The sequence below is a fragment of the Dermacentor silvarum genome, chromosome 5, assembly GCF_013339745.2.
Source record: "Dermacentor silvarum isolate Dsil-2018 chromosome 5, BIME_Dsil_1.4, whole genome shotgun sequence".
Classification (NCBI taxonomy): Eukaryota; Metazoa; Arthropoda; class Arachnida; order Ixodida; family Ixodidae; genus Dermacentor; species Dermacentor silvarum.
Genome location: NC_051158.1, coordinates 27,006,370 through 27,019,994, shown reverse-complemented (window position 1 = coordinate 27,019,994; position 13,625 = coordinate 27,006,370). Strand labels below are relative to the sequence as shown.

Here is a 13,625-nt window from a genome sequence, read left to right as displayed (position 1 = left end):
ATTCTGATTTTTTAGGGGAACATTGAAGACCGCAGCGGCGAGCGTAGTGGTCTACTATCGTCGCCGCTGTTTGCAGGCTGGTTTCAATGTCCGCTATGCTGCCCTGTGTGGCCCACAGGGTGATGTGATGGGACGCGTCGGCTTCCACGGGCGACGGCGTTCCTAGCGCGTTGCGGGGAATGGGACGCGATCTGTCGAAACAGCGGAGATGTGGTCGTTCCTTCGGTCTAAAACGGAGACTACCACAGCGAAAAAAAAGAACAGTACACGACAATCGCAGAACCAGAACGACCACAGTTCCGCTGTTTCGATAGGTTTCACTTTGTGGAACTGGCTGCATTTTTTTTTTACATTGTCGATTGCCCAAACAGGCTGTCTTATAGTGGTCGGTTCCCAGGATTTGGTCGGGGAAGGAGAACCGCTTGCTGTGCAACTGCCCGCGTTGTCCGATTTTATGGCCCCTGTGAGTAACAGCTAGGCTGTAATTCCTAATACCGAGATGTGCCGTGAGGAAGAATATAGGGAAATACTAGGAGGATAGACAGTGTGAAGAAAGGCTGCGTGCTCTATGATGCGGTAAGGGAACTTAAGATGGCAGGAGAGCTAGGCCAAATAAAGTAGAAAGAAATGTGCACCTGAACGCGATGCAGCAAGAGACAAACTCATAAAAGTACATGACAAAGTTAATTCGCATGCTCTCAAACAGGCGCAGAAAAAAAAAAGGTTTAAATTAAGCCTTCAGTGTTGAGAATGGTTTGAACTACATACTGTCCCAGGATTCTCTTTTCCGACAAGTGGCGATTGTTCAGTCAGTGCGGTTTTAAAATACTCGGACATCGCTCATGTAATCGAGGTTAGCCCTCTTTGTTCGACGTGATCACTGCGCCAAGCAACATGCCATCAGTTTCTTACATGAACTACAACGCCCAGTGGAAAGTGAAATATCACCCGCCGTGGTCGCTCAGTGGCTATGGTGTTGGGCTGCTGAGCCCGAGGTCGCAGGGGTCGAATCCCGGCCACGGCGGCCGCATTTCGATGGGGGCGAAATGCGAGAACAACCGTGTTCTTAGATTTAGGTGCACGTTAAAGAACCCCATGGTGGCCTAAATTGCCGGAGTCCCCCACTACGGCGTGCCTCATAATCAGATCGTGGTTTTGGCACGTAGAACCCCAGTTTATTGAAAGTGAAATATTAATTCTCCCATGCGTTTATTAAAGGACGCACCGTCAAATGCAGCGTGAGAGCAAACAAAGGTGACAGGCAATGCGGCTTCGCTGCCATATAACCATCGCTTCGCACGTGAGAGCGCGTTTATCTAAAATGTAAGATTCTTCCTATTCCATCGATATCGGCCTCTGATCACGAACGTGCAAAGCATCTCGGTCGCAAGCGCGAGTAGCTTACGGCCGTTTCATAAGATCACGCGAGGCGACACAAAGCGTCGCTGTTTTATGTTCAGCAAGGTTTCCGAACCGCGCTTGCGCGCCGTAATCTTGGGCATGCCTTTATCGAATCGGCCAAAAACAACCGTCGGTCGCGAGAATTTTGCATAGCGGGCGGTGGCTAGATGTCCGAATTTTTGTAGAGGGCGCTGGAGTGCGATTCCGCACAAACGGCGCCATCTTGCGAAGTGTCGCGTGGCGCCACCTAGCTGGCCTGCTGAGGCTGGGGCTGCGGCTCGATGACGGCGCTCTTGCGCCGTCGCAAACACGCAGACGCCGGCGGTCCCTCGAGGAACATGGCCTGCGTCCAGCGGCACCGGCGGAGGCGGCTTGTTGGCAGGCTGGTCCACCGTCCGATTCGGTATGCGCACTGCGGTCCAGCGACCAGCCCAGGCGGCACGCCTGCAGGTCCTCTGCCTGCGACGAGGCGCCGTCCAGCCCCTGGTGGCGGAAACAGCGGCACGCCGGGCTCGAGCTCTCCGACTCAGCCCTGCGAAGAACCACGAAAAAGCAGCGCTTGAGCTCTACGCGTTCACCACAAGCCTGCCCAAATCCAGTGCTGGAGAATCCCCCTTACAACGAGATACTAGGCCGTTACCTGTATCCTGCTTCAGTCGAAAATGCCGGTGAATACACGTTCTTCGAAAACATATCACAATCGAGGTATTGTGTCCGTTGAGGGCATATGAGCGGGGGAACTGGTCCTCCGAGAGAGAGAGAGAGAGAGAGAGAGAGAGAAGAAAGAGAAAGAAAGGCAAGGGTCGAGGTTAGCCAGTGTAAGTACCGGCTGGGGTAAGGGGTAAAGGGAATAAAAGGTGATAGAAGAAGGTCCTCCGAGAGCGAATTCACTTGTGCCTGTGTCGTGTGTGACTACAGTTAGGTTGGACTCTGAATATGTGCGCGTAAACAGAAAATAACGGAAGGGAAAAGGCTCCCTGAGGGCGGGGCCCTTGCTCTAGAGCTCCACTGGCGCGGGCTGCTCACTGGGCCTGATCTAGAATAGCTGCTTGTCCCTCCAGATCGTAGTCCCGCCAGTCGCGTCTCCCATCCCATATGGGTGACGCGATATGCATCTAAAATCACGTTCGAGCAGAGGAAGGCTGTGCTGCTCAGCGCATGTCCGGAGGACACATTCTGGGCAGTCCGCGGCTGGCCTACGCCTGAGCCGGGAGCTAGTCTCCCCGTCCCCGCCTACCTTGACACTAGCAAGGACATTCAACAAAGTTTTGGCTCTCTTTCTCTCTGCCATGGCAGCCTGAAATTTGAGATTAGTGTGAGTGGTGAGTCCACTGCGTGAGGGTGCCTCCCGCACTGCCACGTGATATATCTCAGTGTGGGTTAATCCCGACACCAGGGGAAAGTGTGCTCTGGCGCCGCCGATGCGATTTTGCTCTGTCGGAGGAGGTTTGGCTGATAAGTGTTGGTATGATGTTGCGCCAGTCCCTTCCCTGACTGTGTGTGAGTTTAGGGTGGAGGGAGTGTTCCTCACTTGCTACTCTGGAGGGCAGGGATCTCTCGCGGGGTGAGCGGTAATGCGTCGGTTAGTAGGGGCCGGATCCTATAGGGTCGAGTCCTATGGTCGAGCCCTATGTTTGCTTCTAGAACGGCGGAGTCTGTCGACTCGTTTCCCTCCAGAACTAAGTGCGCTGGACACCAGGCGATCCCGTGGTGCAGTTGGAGGGGTTTTCTTAGCAGTCTTGCTTGCCGCAGCGGGCAAGGCGCCCCTTGAAATATGCCCTGCACGCCCCTTGGGAGCCGGTTAGCACGTCGGCTGGTATTAACGCGAGAGCGTTAAGGGCCCCGTGTCGCAGAAAATCCAGCGTCGGCGCCGTAGCCGGTGTCAAAGCGTCCCGTGAGCGAAAATTGCCGTGTATATTCTAAATGGCACTAAAGTTCTATCACTAAAGTTGCTCATAACTTGTCTTACATTATTTGCAAAGTTATTCCTCTGAATTTTGATAATGACAGCACACAAACTAATGTCACGAAACAAAACACCGACAGCGCATGCCTGTTATGTTAAATCTTCTCAGAATGAAATATTAAAAGCGCGAAACAATAACAGAAGATCAGAAAGCTCGCCTTCGTGCATAGCATTCGCCGCCAGCGTTTCCCGGTAAACATTACGGTTACATAAGACGCACTTGCCGGGAAGCGTGAGGAGCAGTCGGGGATCTTTGAATGCTATCGTGTTACAACTCTTAAAGGGGAAGCTTCAGCGTCCTCCAAATTTATTTCTAAAGGTTGGTGCATGCATGCGAACCGAATTCTTGCAAGCAGCCAGTCTTCTCGAAATCTAACTCGCGAAACAGAGGGAGCCACTTGGAAACGAATCGTTGTTAATACTGTTACGTGTAACTGATGCCCAAGGCCATTTACACTTTATTTAGAGGGAAGATAACGGAGGCCAAAATGGCGACGCTTTAGCAAGCGGGAACCCGTCGTCTTCTTTCTCCTCAGTGCAGCCAAACTGTGACGGCGGCTGTTCCGTATCATCACTCCCGGCAGTAGAAGCACCGTCCCGGTGCTTAAGCTACACATCCGCGGTGAAAGGTGTGTGGTATGGCTTAAGTCTCGCCACGTGAACGATGTCACTTGCAGCTGACGATGAATCTGAGAGTTTGGCGGGGATGATTTAATATGTGACATCGGTCACTTGTCGCACTACACGGTATGGGCCAGTGTAACGCGACAGCAGCTTTTCGGAAAGGCCCACACGGCGGACGGGTGACCAGAGAAGCACCAGAGAACCCGGAGAAAAGTGCACGTCGCGATGGTGGCAATCATAGAGGCGTCTCTGATGTTCCTGTGAGGCCTCGAGACGGGTACGGGCAAGCTGGCGCGCGTGGTCGGCGTGTGCGATCACGTCGTGGGTGTATTCAGTGGCTGAACGGGCGGGCGAGGGCAGCAAAGTGTCCAAGGGCAACGCCGGTTCTCGGCCATATACAAGATAGAATGGTGAATAGCCGGCGGTGTCGTGACGCGATGAATTATACGCGAACGTGACATATGGTAAATGAAGATCCCAGTCGTGGTGGTCGGCCGCAACGTATACTTCGACAGCATGTCGGTGATGGTCCGGTTGAGGCGCTCCGTGAGGCCGTTGGTCTGTGGGTGGTAGGACGTGCTGAACTTGCGCTTTGTCGAGCAGGAACGGAGGATGTCCTCGACGACTCCATCGAATTATTTGAGCAACCATGTACGTCGACTATGCCCTCCTTAACATCGACACTTAGTTGAGACTCTCCTTTTGTCGGTCGTTATTGTAAAATACATTAGATTATAAAAGAACTTTGTCGAGCACAAATTTTTTCAAGCCTGTTAATAATGGACTGGAAACATTGTTCCGTTCTTAAAATATTTTGTAAAGAACCGCCTCTATCGCCAGAGTAACTTGGAAGGTTGTTAATTATGTCGTAAATGAACAGATACTGGTAACCCTCGGCTCCATGCGCAAAAATATGTGACTGCGTGCGGGAAATGGTTTAAAAATATATTTACACTGTAGCGTCGAGATTAGAGTCCCATTTATCTTCGGCTGTCCTGTTGGAAGTAAACGTGAATTACAGCGAAACCGGGTCCCGAACATCCTAGAATTCCGGCTATCGCCACACTGGTGGAGCTAATGCTATGCGGTCGCATACTATGATTTGTGTTTTTAACGCGACACCGTTAAGGGCCCCGTGTCGCAGAAAATCCGGCGTCGGCGGCGTTCTCCGTTCGAGAAACATCATCCCGAACAACGCAGGCCCTCCGCGTGACGCATAGACGTTACTGAACTAATAGAATTTCTCAAAGAGCACTGCTTCGTAGATTTCCACCCTGGTGATGAGAGCGTCGATTTATGTGTTTTCGATTCCCCGGTACCCTGTGCGGTGAGTGGTTGTTGTCTCGGGGTCTCAGATATATAGTTGTTTTAGGATGTCGATGAGCTCCTCCATCAAGCCCGCGAATTCTTTCTCGATACTTTTTATTGCTAGGTTGGTCTCTGTACGGGTGCACGCTGGGCCGAGCATCGCAAGATTGCCTGCGTTTTTAACGCGATACCGTTAAGGGCCCCGTGTCGCAGAAAATCCGGCGTCGGCGTGGATGCCGGCGTCCGTGGTGGAGAAAATCATCCCCAACCACCCCGATCGCGCAGGCCCTCTGCGTGGCGCAAGGTGTTGGCGAAGGAGAAAATCATCCCGAACCACCCGGACCGCACAGGCTCTCCAAGTGGCGCAAGGTTTTGGTGAACAAAAATTGAATTTCTCACAGTGAAATCCGTCAGAAAAACGGTAAAGTACTAACCACAACCTACAGACATGGTGGCGTCGGATTGTAATTTGAATGTGCGAGAAAACGTAATTCTGTTACGAGGAAACTCAAACACAAACCCCTTTTCCAGCATTTCTACCATACCAACTACGGTGCGCTCGGGTAGGTTACTTGCGAAAATCCACACCAGATGGCGCTCGCATCCTAGGCAGGTCAAATTGGGACTTCGCCTGCTTAATCCGTTTTGGACACGCGCGCGCGTCGGGGCAATGGCAAACAATTCATAAAATAATAAAAAAAGGTGCTAGGGCCTTCACATTTCAATACAGGGCGACTTACATTGCCCCTGGAAAAACGTCTTCCCAGCAATGCATTTGTTTAAAAGTGAAGCCGACTTTAATGGGATCGGTGTAAGCTTGGTCTATGTAAGCTGGCTTTCTCACGTTCTGTGTTGCAGTGAAGCCTACTGAAAGAAAAATGCTATGCGAACGGGGCCCGATAACGCTATCGCGTTCCACTCTTAAAGGCGAAGCTTAAGCGTCCTCCAATATTTTTTTTCTTCGTACTCGATGTGTCCCGCAGGGAGTCGAAGAACTGCCACCAGTCGGTGCTGACAAGGAGTTAGGCGTATGTATTTGCTTCCGCCGTTAGGTGTTCTATGCGCTTCCGAAGCTTCAGGTTGTAGCGTTGCGTCTTCCACCTTCTGGTGAGCCCTCCGCGTGCCTCCCATAGGTGGGGGAGGTGGGTGTCTACCACTGGTCATCCACCACTGGTCCTTGGGTGGTCGTTATGGGTTTCTTCGTGCGTTGCGGTGATGAATGTCACCCATATCTTTCGAGGGTATTGGCTATCAGCTAGCTCTCTGCGTGTCTCTGTCGGAACGTTTTCCAGTCTGTGAGCCGAGCCGTTCCCAGCGGCAGCCGAAACTTAGCTCCTGTAGGCGCAATGCAGGTAATGTAGTTGTTACTTCCTAGGTGTTCCCCAAAGTTCGTCCAGGTGACACTTCTGTCTCTGTTCGTGAATGCAAGATCCGGTGGCGTGTCTCGTGCCGTGCTAGTTATTTGCGTGTTGGTGATCCATCGGGAAGTTATTAGGAGGAGCTGGTGCTTCGTTACGGACTCCAGTAGGTTTCGCCCTTTTGCCGTTTCCAGTATGTAGCCCCAGTCCGGGTGAGGAGTGTTAAAATCGCCAAGAGTCTTTGTTGCTCGCTGTTGCTACGATTTCGTCCATCAAGACGGAGAAGTCGGCATTTGTTTTGGACGGAGAGCTGTATACATTTGCAATAGCAGTTCTGGTTTTGCCCCTTTTACACGGCCAAATGACAATGAGTTGACGCGATCGTGTAACCCCCGGAAATTGCTGCACTTGTACTGGTAAGTCTTTGCGTACCAGTGTTGCCACATGCATGTGTCTGGATGTAGGTGTGATTTGTAGCGGAGTAAGTTCCTTGGATATTTCCCAACCTCTTGTAAGCATACAAGGTCGGGTGGGACAGGTGCATTTACGATGTATTTCTGTAAGGCTGCTGCATTGTTTTGGATGTACCGACAATTCCATTGCTAGACCTCGAGACTATCGGTGTTGCGCGCTCGGTAATTATCCGTCTATGGTGCTTTCGCTGTCCGTAGTGTGTGGTAGCTTGGGACAGCGCTCGCCAGGGCTTCGTCCGCGTCGTTTGCGCTTGCTGGCTATGAGCGTTTTGAGCGAGGTATAACTTTAACTGTGGCATTTCAGCGTACATATGTGCTGCATTTGCGTGTATAGGATTTCGAACGTCTTGTCATCTCTACTGAGTGTAGTCTCTACGTACCGTGTTTATTGTGTGGTCCTCCGGCATTTGTCTAATCTGAGCAAGCCGCTGTTTGAGCGCAGCTTAGTGGGTGTATGAATATGCCTTCGGAGGACTTCGGCAGTCATCTAGTAGCACGCACATCCGCTTGGTCGGCGACGATCTAGAGAGTGGTGAAGTATATTAGCGCTAACGTATAGTGCGTAACGCGGAGGCCACCGATTCCATTCAACGCACCAGCTCTTTCTTGACCGATGAGCGAACTGTCCTAGTGGACTGTTCGTTTCGGCAGCCGCTGATTGGCTGGAGCTGTACCAGCGATAAGGAGACTGGCTGGGGGCGCCAGCCACCTTTTCGCTCGCACCACAGCCCAGCCAATCAGCACTTCAGCAACCGCCGAAATGAACAGACCACAAGGTGGGCGCTTACAGAATATCCCCGTTGAATGCAGGTGCAACCGAGTAAGTTCTTCTACAGACAAGCACGTATGAACGAGTGTGATGGCAGCGAGCGTCTATACTTGCTGGACAGCATAATATAGTTGAATGACTGCCAATAAAATTCACCGACGATTACGATACTTCCTAACGCGAAATTTGAGCGCAGCTCTATACGTGTTTTCATTTCGCAATATATTGGCTGCCGCTGACAATCTGTCTCGCGCGGCACGTTGCAAACGTAGGGAAGTGGGGCGCGACTGCCTCGCTAATCTGGATATCGTGAGAGGCAGCGCGTGGGTGACGCGTGGGTGCGATTCACAGCAGCCGCCGCAGACAGACCTCCCAGACGACGCGCGCTACTCTGGCGCCATCTCATAGCCATCGTCGCCGCACTACGCTTTTCCTCTCACGCTTTCGCCGTACCCTCTTCCTCCGCTTTCCTCCTTGCGTCTTTCATCCCCAGCTGCGCTCCGCGTTCGCTCTTTCATCCTTCGCTGTGCTCGTTCACTCGGTTACGCCGACGCCAACGCTCGCCATAGTAACGGGCACCTAAGAGCTGCGCTGTAAAACGCGAGCGTCTAAATTTGCCAGGCTTGGCAGAAACTCTTGAACAGCAGCGCAACGCTTGTGACGACGACGTCGCGCGTCACAAGCGTCACAATTCCGGCGGCGTGCAAGCACTGTAGTACGTATAACGAAGGCCGCGGCGCGCACCTGATGAAGTCCAGCGACAGCTCGTCGTGGCTGCAGGCCACGGGTGCAGACTGCGAGGTCAGCTTGGTGGCCGACGACTGCGAGCCGGGCAGCAGCGACGACTCGCCGGCGTCCACGTCGATGCGTCGCGCCGCGACGGCGGCTGCGGCCTCGACGGCTGGGACCTCGGCGACCCCAGCGACCTCGTCGGCTGGCACCTGCTGCGCGTTGGCGTCGTCGCCGATAACGTTGTCAACCGTGACGTGGATGCCCGTGCAGTAGCGCCTGCATCCAAGATGAGCTGTTGGTGGGTATACGTGTCTACTAGCTGCCAGATGAAGCTGTAATCATTATCGAAATCATCCTCGCTATATCATCCCCATTTCGAAGCGTCCACTCATCAAGGGCGCTATTCAGTACGTTGTCAAAGTCGAATTCTGTCATGTCCCCATTTTGAGCCAACCCGAGAGGCTTAAGTCACTGAGCCAATCAAAACTGAAGAACTGAAGCAGTGCGGCAGGCAGCACGGCGGACAGTACGGTGTGTCTGAAGAGATGGGCAGTACGGTGTGTCGCTACATTGCTTCGATGCTAATCGCATTACCGTTGACATTCAGCGTAAGGTGGATTCTGCCGGATTCCTTTTTTGCAAAACATAAAATTAGCCTCGTTGCAAGTTCTCCTTGCCTTTGCGCCACCGATTCTTCCGGTCATCTTTTACTAATATGTATGGTATCTTTCACTAATATGTATGGCAAAATTATTTTCCTTTCCTCTGCTGTCCTTAAAACCCTATGCTTTGGGCAAGCTCATAAGCAGGCTAACTACTTTCTCGTATTTAGCTTTACCAGAACATGTGCTCAATGGCCTCTGAGCCATTTGCACACTGCCACAATGCGACGGCACCTATAAGCGCCTCATTTACCACCAGGCAATATTGCAATATGACCATAATTGTATAGAATGTCCCAGCTAGAAAGCCCACATGCACGTTCTGCTCCCTAGTCCTAGCTAACGTTAGTCAATCTGTTAAAAGAAAAAGAAGATATAAACAACACGGCGCAAGATACGATGTTAAGACCTACGGTGTTCTGTTGTCCGATCTCTGGCGGCCGAATACCGTACGTCTTATAATCATATCCTGCAGCGTGATTTTTTTAACCTTTAAACAGCTTGGCTATAACGTTAGCTGGGACACGTGGTATATTGTTAGAGTATGGCCTCCGAAGATCTTCAGCGCGTGCACACCGCCGAAGGTCTCGGAGGCCATGTTTGGTGTGCACAGACGCTCACCTGAGTATCTGCAGGTGGAAGAGGAAGAGGATGGCGCAGTGCAGAACATGCAGTGGTTTGCTGTTGAAATACAGGCTGGACACGACTCGAGTGCAGTCCAGCAGGAGGAACCACATGTGGAAGGCCATGTCCAGAAGCCAGACGGCCACCTCGAGCAGCACGCCAGAACCCGGCCTGTGACGTCAGGAGGCATAATTTTCCTATAGTGTGCGTAAAACTCATCAAACAAAATCAGCCTTTGTATAGCATCGCACAGGCATCGCCAATGTACAAAGCTGCGCTTCACGTTGATTCCGAAATGTGTGTTACACCTGCTTGCAATATCAACAGTGTCCGATTGAAGAATTACCAAAAGAAAAGCAGACTGAAGAAGGAAAGGAAGAAGAAGGGATTGACATTTCCATGAAAACTATTGTGAAAAACAATAAACGCGTACATGTAATGCGTACACATATATGCATACGTCTGCGGTACGACACACCATATGATACGCTGAGGGACGCCCTTTTAATGCAATCGCTCTTGTCAGCGCAATGTTGATTCTACCGGTTTTCTAATAAAAACATTTCTGCATTACGCATGTATTTGAATAGGCGGCATCGGAGTTCCTATGAAATGTAAGTACACGATAGCTTTTGCTTTTACCCTAATCGAAATGCGGTTGCCGCGGCCTGCATCGAACTAAGAGCTTAACAGGACAACGACATAGCCTCTAAGGTATACCGCGGCTTCTAACGCATTCAGTGGACGGCTCTACGAGTCTAAGTTACGCAGAACCAATTACTACAAAACGGGGGCATGTTTAAAGCTCGTAAGACTTTAGAGACATGTCTCTGCAGGATATTTATAGCAGTGTATGGGACAAAATGTATGTGATTTCTTTGGAAATGCACGCGCAGCACGTAGAGATGCATTGGAGGATTTCAGTGCACCAGCTTTCTCGCGCTGTTGCTAAGGTAACTCAGGCTGTTCAGAACGCCTTAAACATCAGACTTTTGTTAAAATGACATTTATATATGTAACTGCGTGAGAAGTCATACTCCCGCCATAAAGCTGCAGCAACGATTACTACGTCCACGGTTGTTTCAGCGTATACGGGAAGAACAGATGCATGCCTCTACACATGTTAGCGAGTTTTGGGCACGGTGAGGTAGTTCGCTTTATCTTGGACCTCCTGTAAGTCCGCGGTGGCACCAGTGTAGACGGTCAAGGTTCTGTATGTAAATTTTGACAAAAATTTCACTTTTGCTAAGGCCAAATCTTTCGTTGCGCGTTATGCTCCAGCAGTCTGACGACCCCCCGATCTAGCATGGTTCCACGAGTCTGTCTGTACAGCTATGACACAGAAGCGGGTGCAAAAACAAACCGCCTGCGCTGAATTCGCATCTGTCTCAGCGTTCCCATATCTCTTTCGCGCGATTCGGCGGAGCGGCAGTCGCGCGAGTGTGAACGGCGGGCTCACCTGAGCCGCACCACGTGGAAGTGGAGCAGGAGACACTTCTGGACGAGGTTTGTCACCTCGTCGGCGCTGTCCAGGCCCAGGTAGACGGTGTGGGCGATGACCACGAGGGCCGCCACCGCGGAACCCAGGTGGTAGCCCTCGTCCATCACGCTCAGGATCAGGTCCATGGCTCCATCATCGTCCTCTTTGCCTTCCCCAGAAGTGGGCACACCGGCCTGCCTTGCTCGCCTGATGCTCTGCCAATCGTGATGATGATCCTCAGTAGTGGCGCGTACTGATCACAGGGATAGGCGAGGAATTGGGTTGCACTGGGAAACAAAGTCCTACAGTATGCCACGCAATCCTATATTGTCCTTTGGTGCCTGTCAATTAGGTACTAGCCATGGGTTGATTCATTGAAGCGCCCTGAAGATAACGCTGCTATAGATACCGACAGTGGGGTACCTTATACTTTTTTTTAACGAAGAAGCCCTCTCAAAATTTTGTAATGCTTTTCAGTTACCTAATGTATTGTTGTTTTTTTATTCCTTGCTTTTTAGCCATCTTTGTCTTTTGCTGGGTGCACTTTTCAGTACCTCCAGTACCCTAGTGGGTACGAACCATGTTTTGAGGCGACAACAACAACAACATATGAAGAAATTATGGAGATTTATTTTCACCTAAACTGGGAGAGGGGGGCGCTGTGGTTTACAGATACCGGGTGACCGGACACGTCAAGGATGACAATGATGATGATAGTTGTGGTCTTCCTCTTGATATCAGGTGAGTACCTCATAGTTCCCACAACCAGACGTTGCAGTTGTGTTACAGTTTACAGAATACCGGTATACCGGACACATCGACGATGACAGTGATGATGATGATTGTGTTCTTCCTCTTGGGGTCGGGTGGCCACTGTCCAGACATCACAGACACCGATTACCTATCACGTGGCGATGACTATTGTTAGCATCAGCTTTTCTTTCGTATTCTTTATAGCCAAGCTTCAAAATTGTGACGTGACACTCCCTAGTTGTCTTTTTTTTCCCTCCTCCATGGATCGTGGGACGGTTTCACGGACAGTAGGTTTATGAAGGCTAGCTGCGTGACATTATGGCTCCCTCATAGTTTCGTTCCTTCATAGCTTAAGCAGTGCATAGTAGCAAGTGATTTAAACGTGTGAAACTCATCAGCATGGGTCTTTCGGCCGTAGCAAGCGCTGTTATTGTGTTTCGCAAATAACTGGCAAAGGCTACTCTGAACTACTTACCAATGAGAAAGAGTCAATTGGCGTCGTCAGACGTTAATAAGAGATAGTCCGGGATACCTGTTTCTCAGTTTTGAGCTGCAGCCCCTTCAAGATCGATGCAGCTGCGGAAAAACACGAACAGAAACGACCAGAAACCATAGACGCATTGTAATCCGTAAGTAAAGAGACCTGGGCCGGGATTTTGTAGCGATGCCTTATGACTTATTCTATACTAGTCTTATTATCCACCGCTCACGGCCGGCTGATCCCGTTGATAACCCGAGCGGACCACTGACGAAACGCGATAAGCGCGAAAAGGCATTATTACCGGAAAGGCATCGCTACAAAATACCGGCCCTGCGCATTATACATACTGTGTAGTGTTTTTCAATGCGCCGTTCTCCAAAGCTAAAAATAGCTTCGCTTACACAAATAGACATCAGGTATGTATGTAGCCTCTAATTTTTTCTCTGTCCTTGCTGTCATTCCTCTGCTCCCATTTTAAACACTCCTTCATTTTACCATGCCAATTTTAAACAATTTCAGCGCTTGCATGATATTGTGACGGGAAGTATTTACAGTGAACTACTAACACTTGTCTAGTCAAGACTGCACAGAGCGCACAGGGTTCAGCAGGTTTTCAGTCCGACAGGAAAGCCTCTGACCCAGCCCCACTACAACGTCTTTGTCTTCGCCATTAATCCTGACATTATCCCCGGCCGGTGAAGCACCGTCCCGGTGCTTGTTGTGGTCAACATGGGTTATCACAGTTGTAACGCTTGAGGCGGGAAACATATATGATGTCACTTCGTGGTGTGGCAGTCGATGAGGTGGATGCCATGGGAGTTATCTCATAGGTGACAGGAGTCACCTGGCGGAGCACGCGGTAGGGCCCGATGTATACCGCGACATTAGCTTTTCACAGAGGCCGACACGACGAGATGGGAGCCAGAGAATGACGAGAGAGCCCGGTGGAAAATCAGTAACCCCGTGTCGACGATCGTAAATGGACTTCTGTGCG

The 13,625-nt window shown here is 50.9% G+C and overlaps 1 protein-coding gene across 1 annotated transcript; it reads right to left on the bottom strand.

Moving 5' to 3' along the window:
- Positions 1-1,211: 1,211 nt before the first annotated feature.
- Positions 1,212-11,575, bottom strand: LOC119454020 (uncharacterized). The gene is made up of 4 exons (XM_049667591.1): positions 11,377-11,575; positions 9,915-10,088; positions 8,644-8,907; positions 1,212-1,933 (listed from the first exon to the last, which is right to left on the bottom strand). Exons 1-4 carry the CDS (start codon positions 11,541-11,543, stop codon positions 1,507-1,509), a joined length of 1,032 nt encoding a protein of 343 aa, XP_049523548.1. The 5' UTR covers positions 11,544-11,575; the 3' UTR covers positions 1,212-1,506.
- Positions 11,576-13,625: the final 2,050 nt, after the last annotated feature.

Excerpts from the sequence above, each read along its gene's own strand:
- LOC119454020 (XM_049667591.1), bottom strand. The coding sequence starts at position 11,543 with ATGGACCTGATCCTGAGCGTGATGGACGAGGGCTACCACCTGGGTTCC. Across the intron at positions 8,908-9,914 it reads TTCCACCTGCAGATACTCAG|GCGCTACTGCACGGGCATCC; the intron begins GTGAGCGTCTGT and ends TCTTGGATGCAG. Across the intron at positions 1,934-8,643 it reads CTGTCGCTGGACTTCATCAG|GGCTGAGTCGGAGAGCTCGA; the intron begins GTGCGCGCCGCG and ends GGTTCTTCGCAG.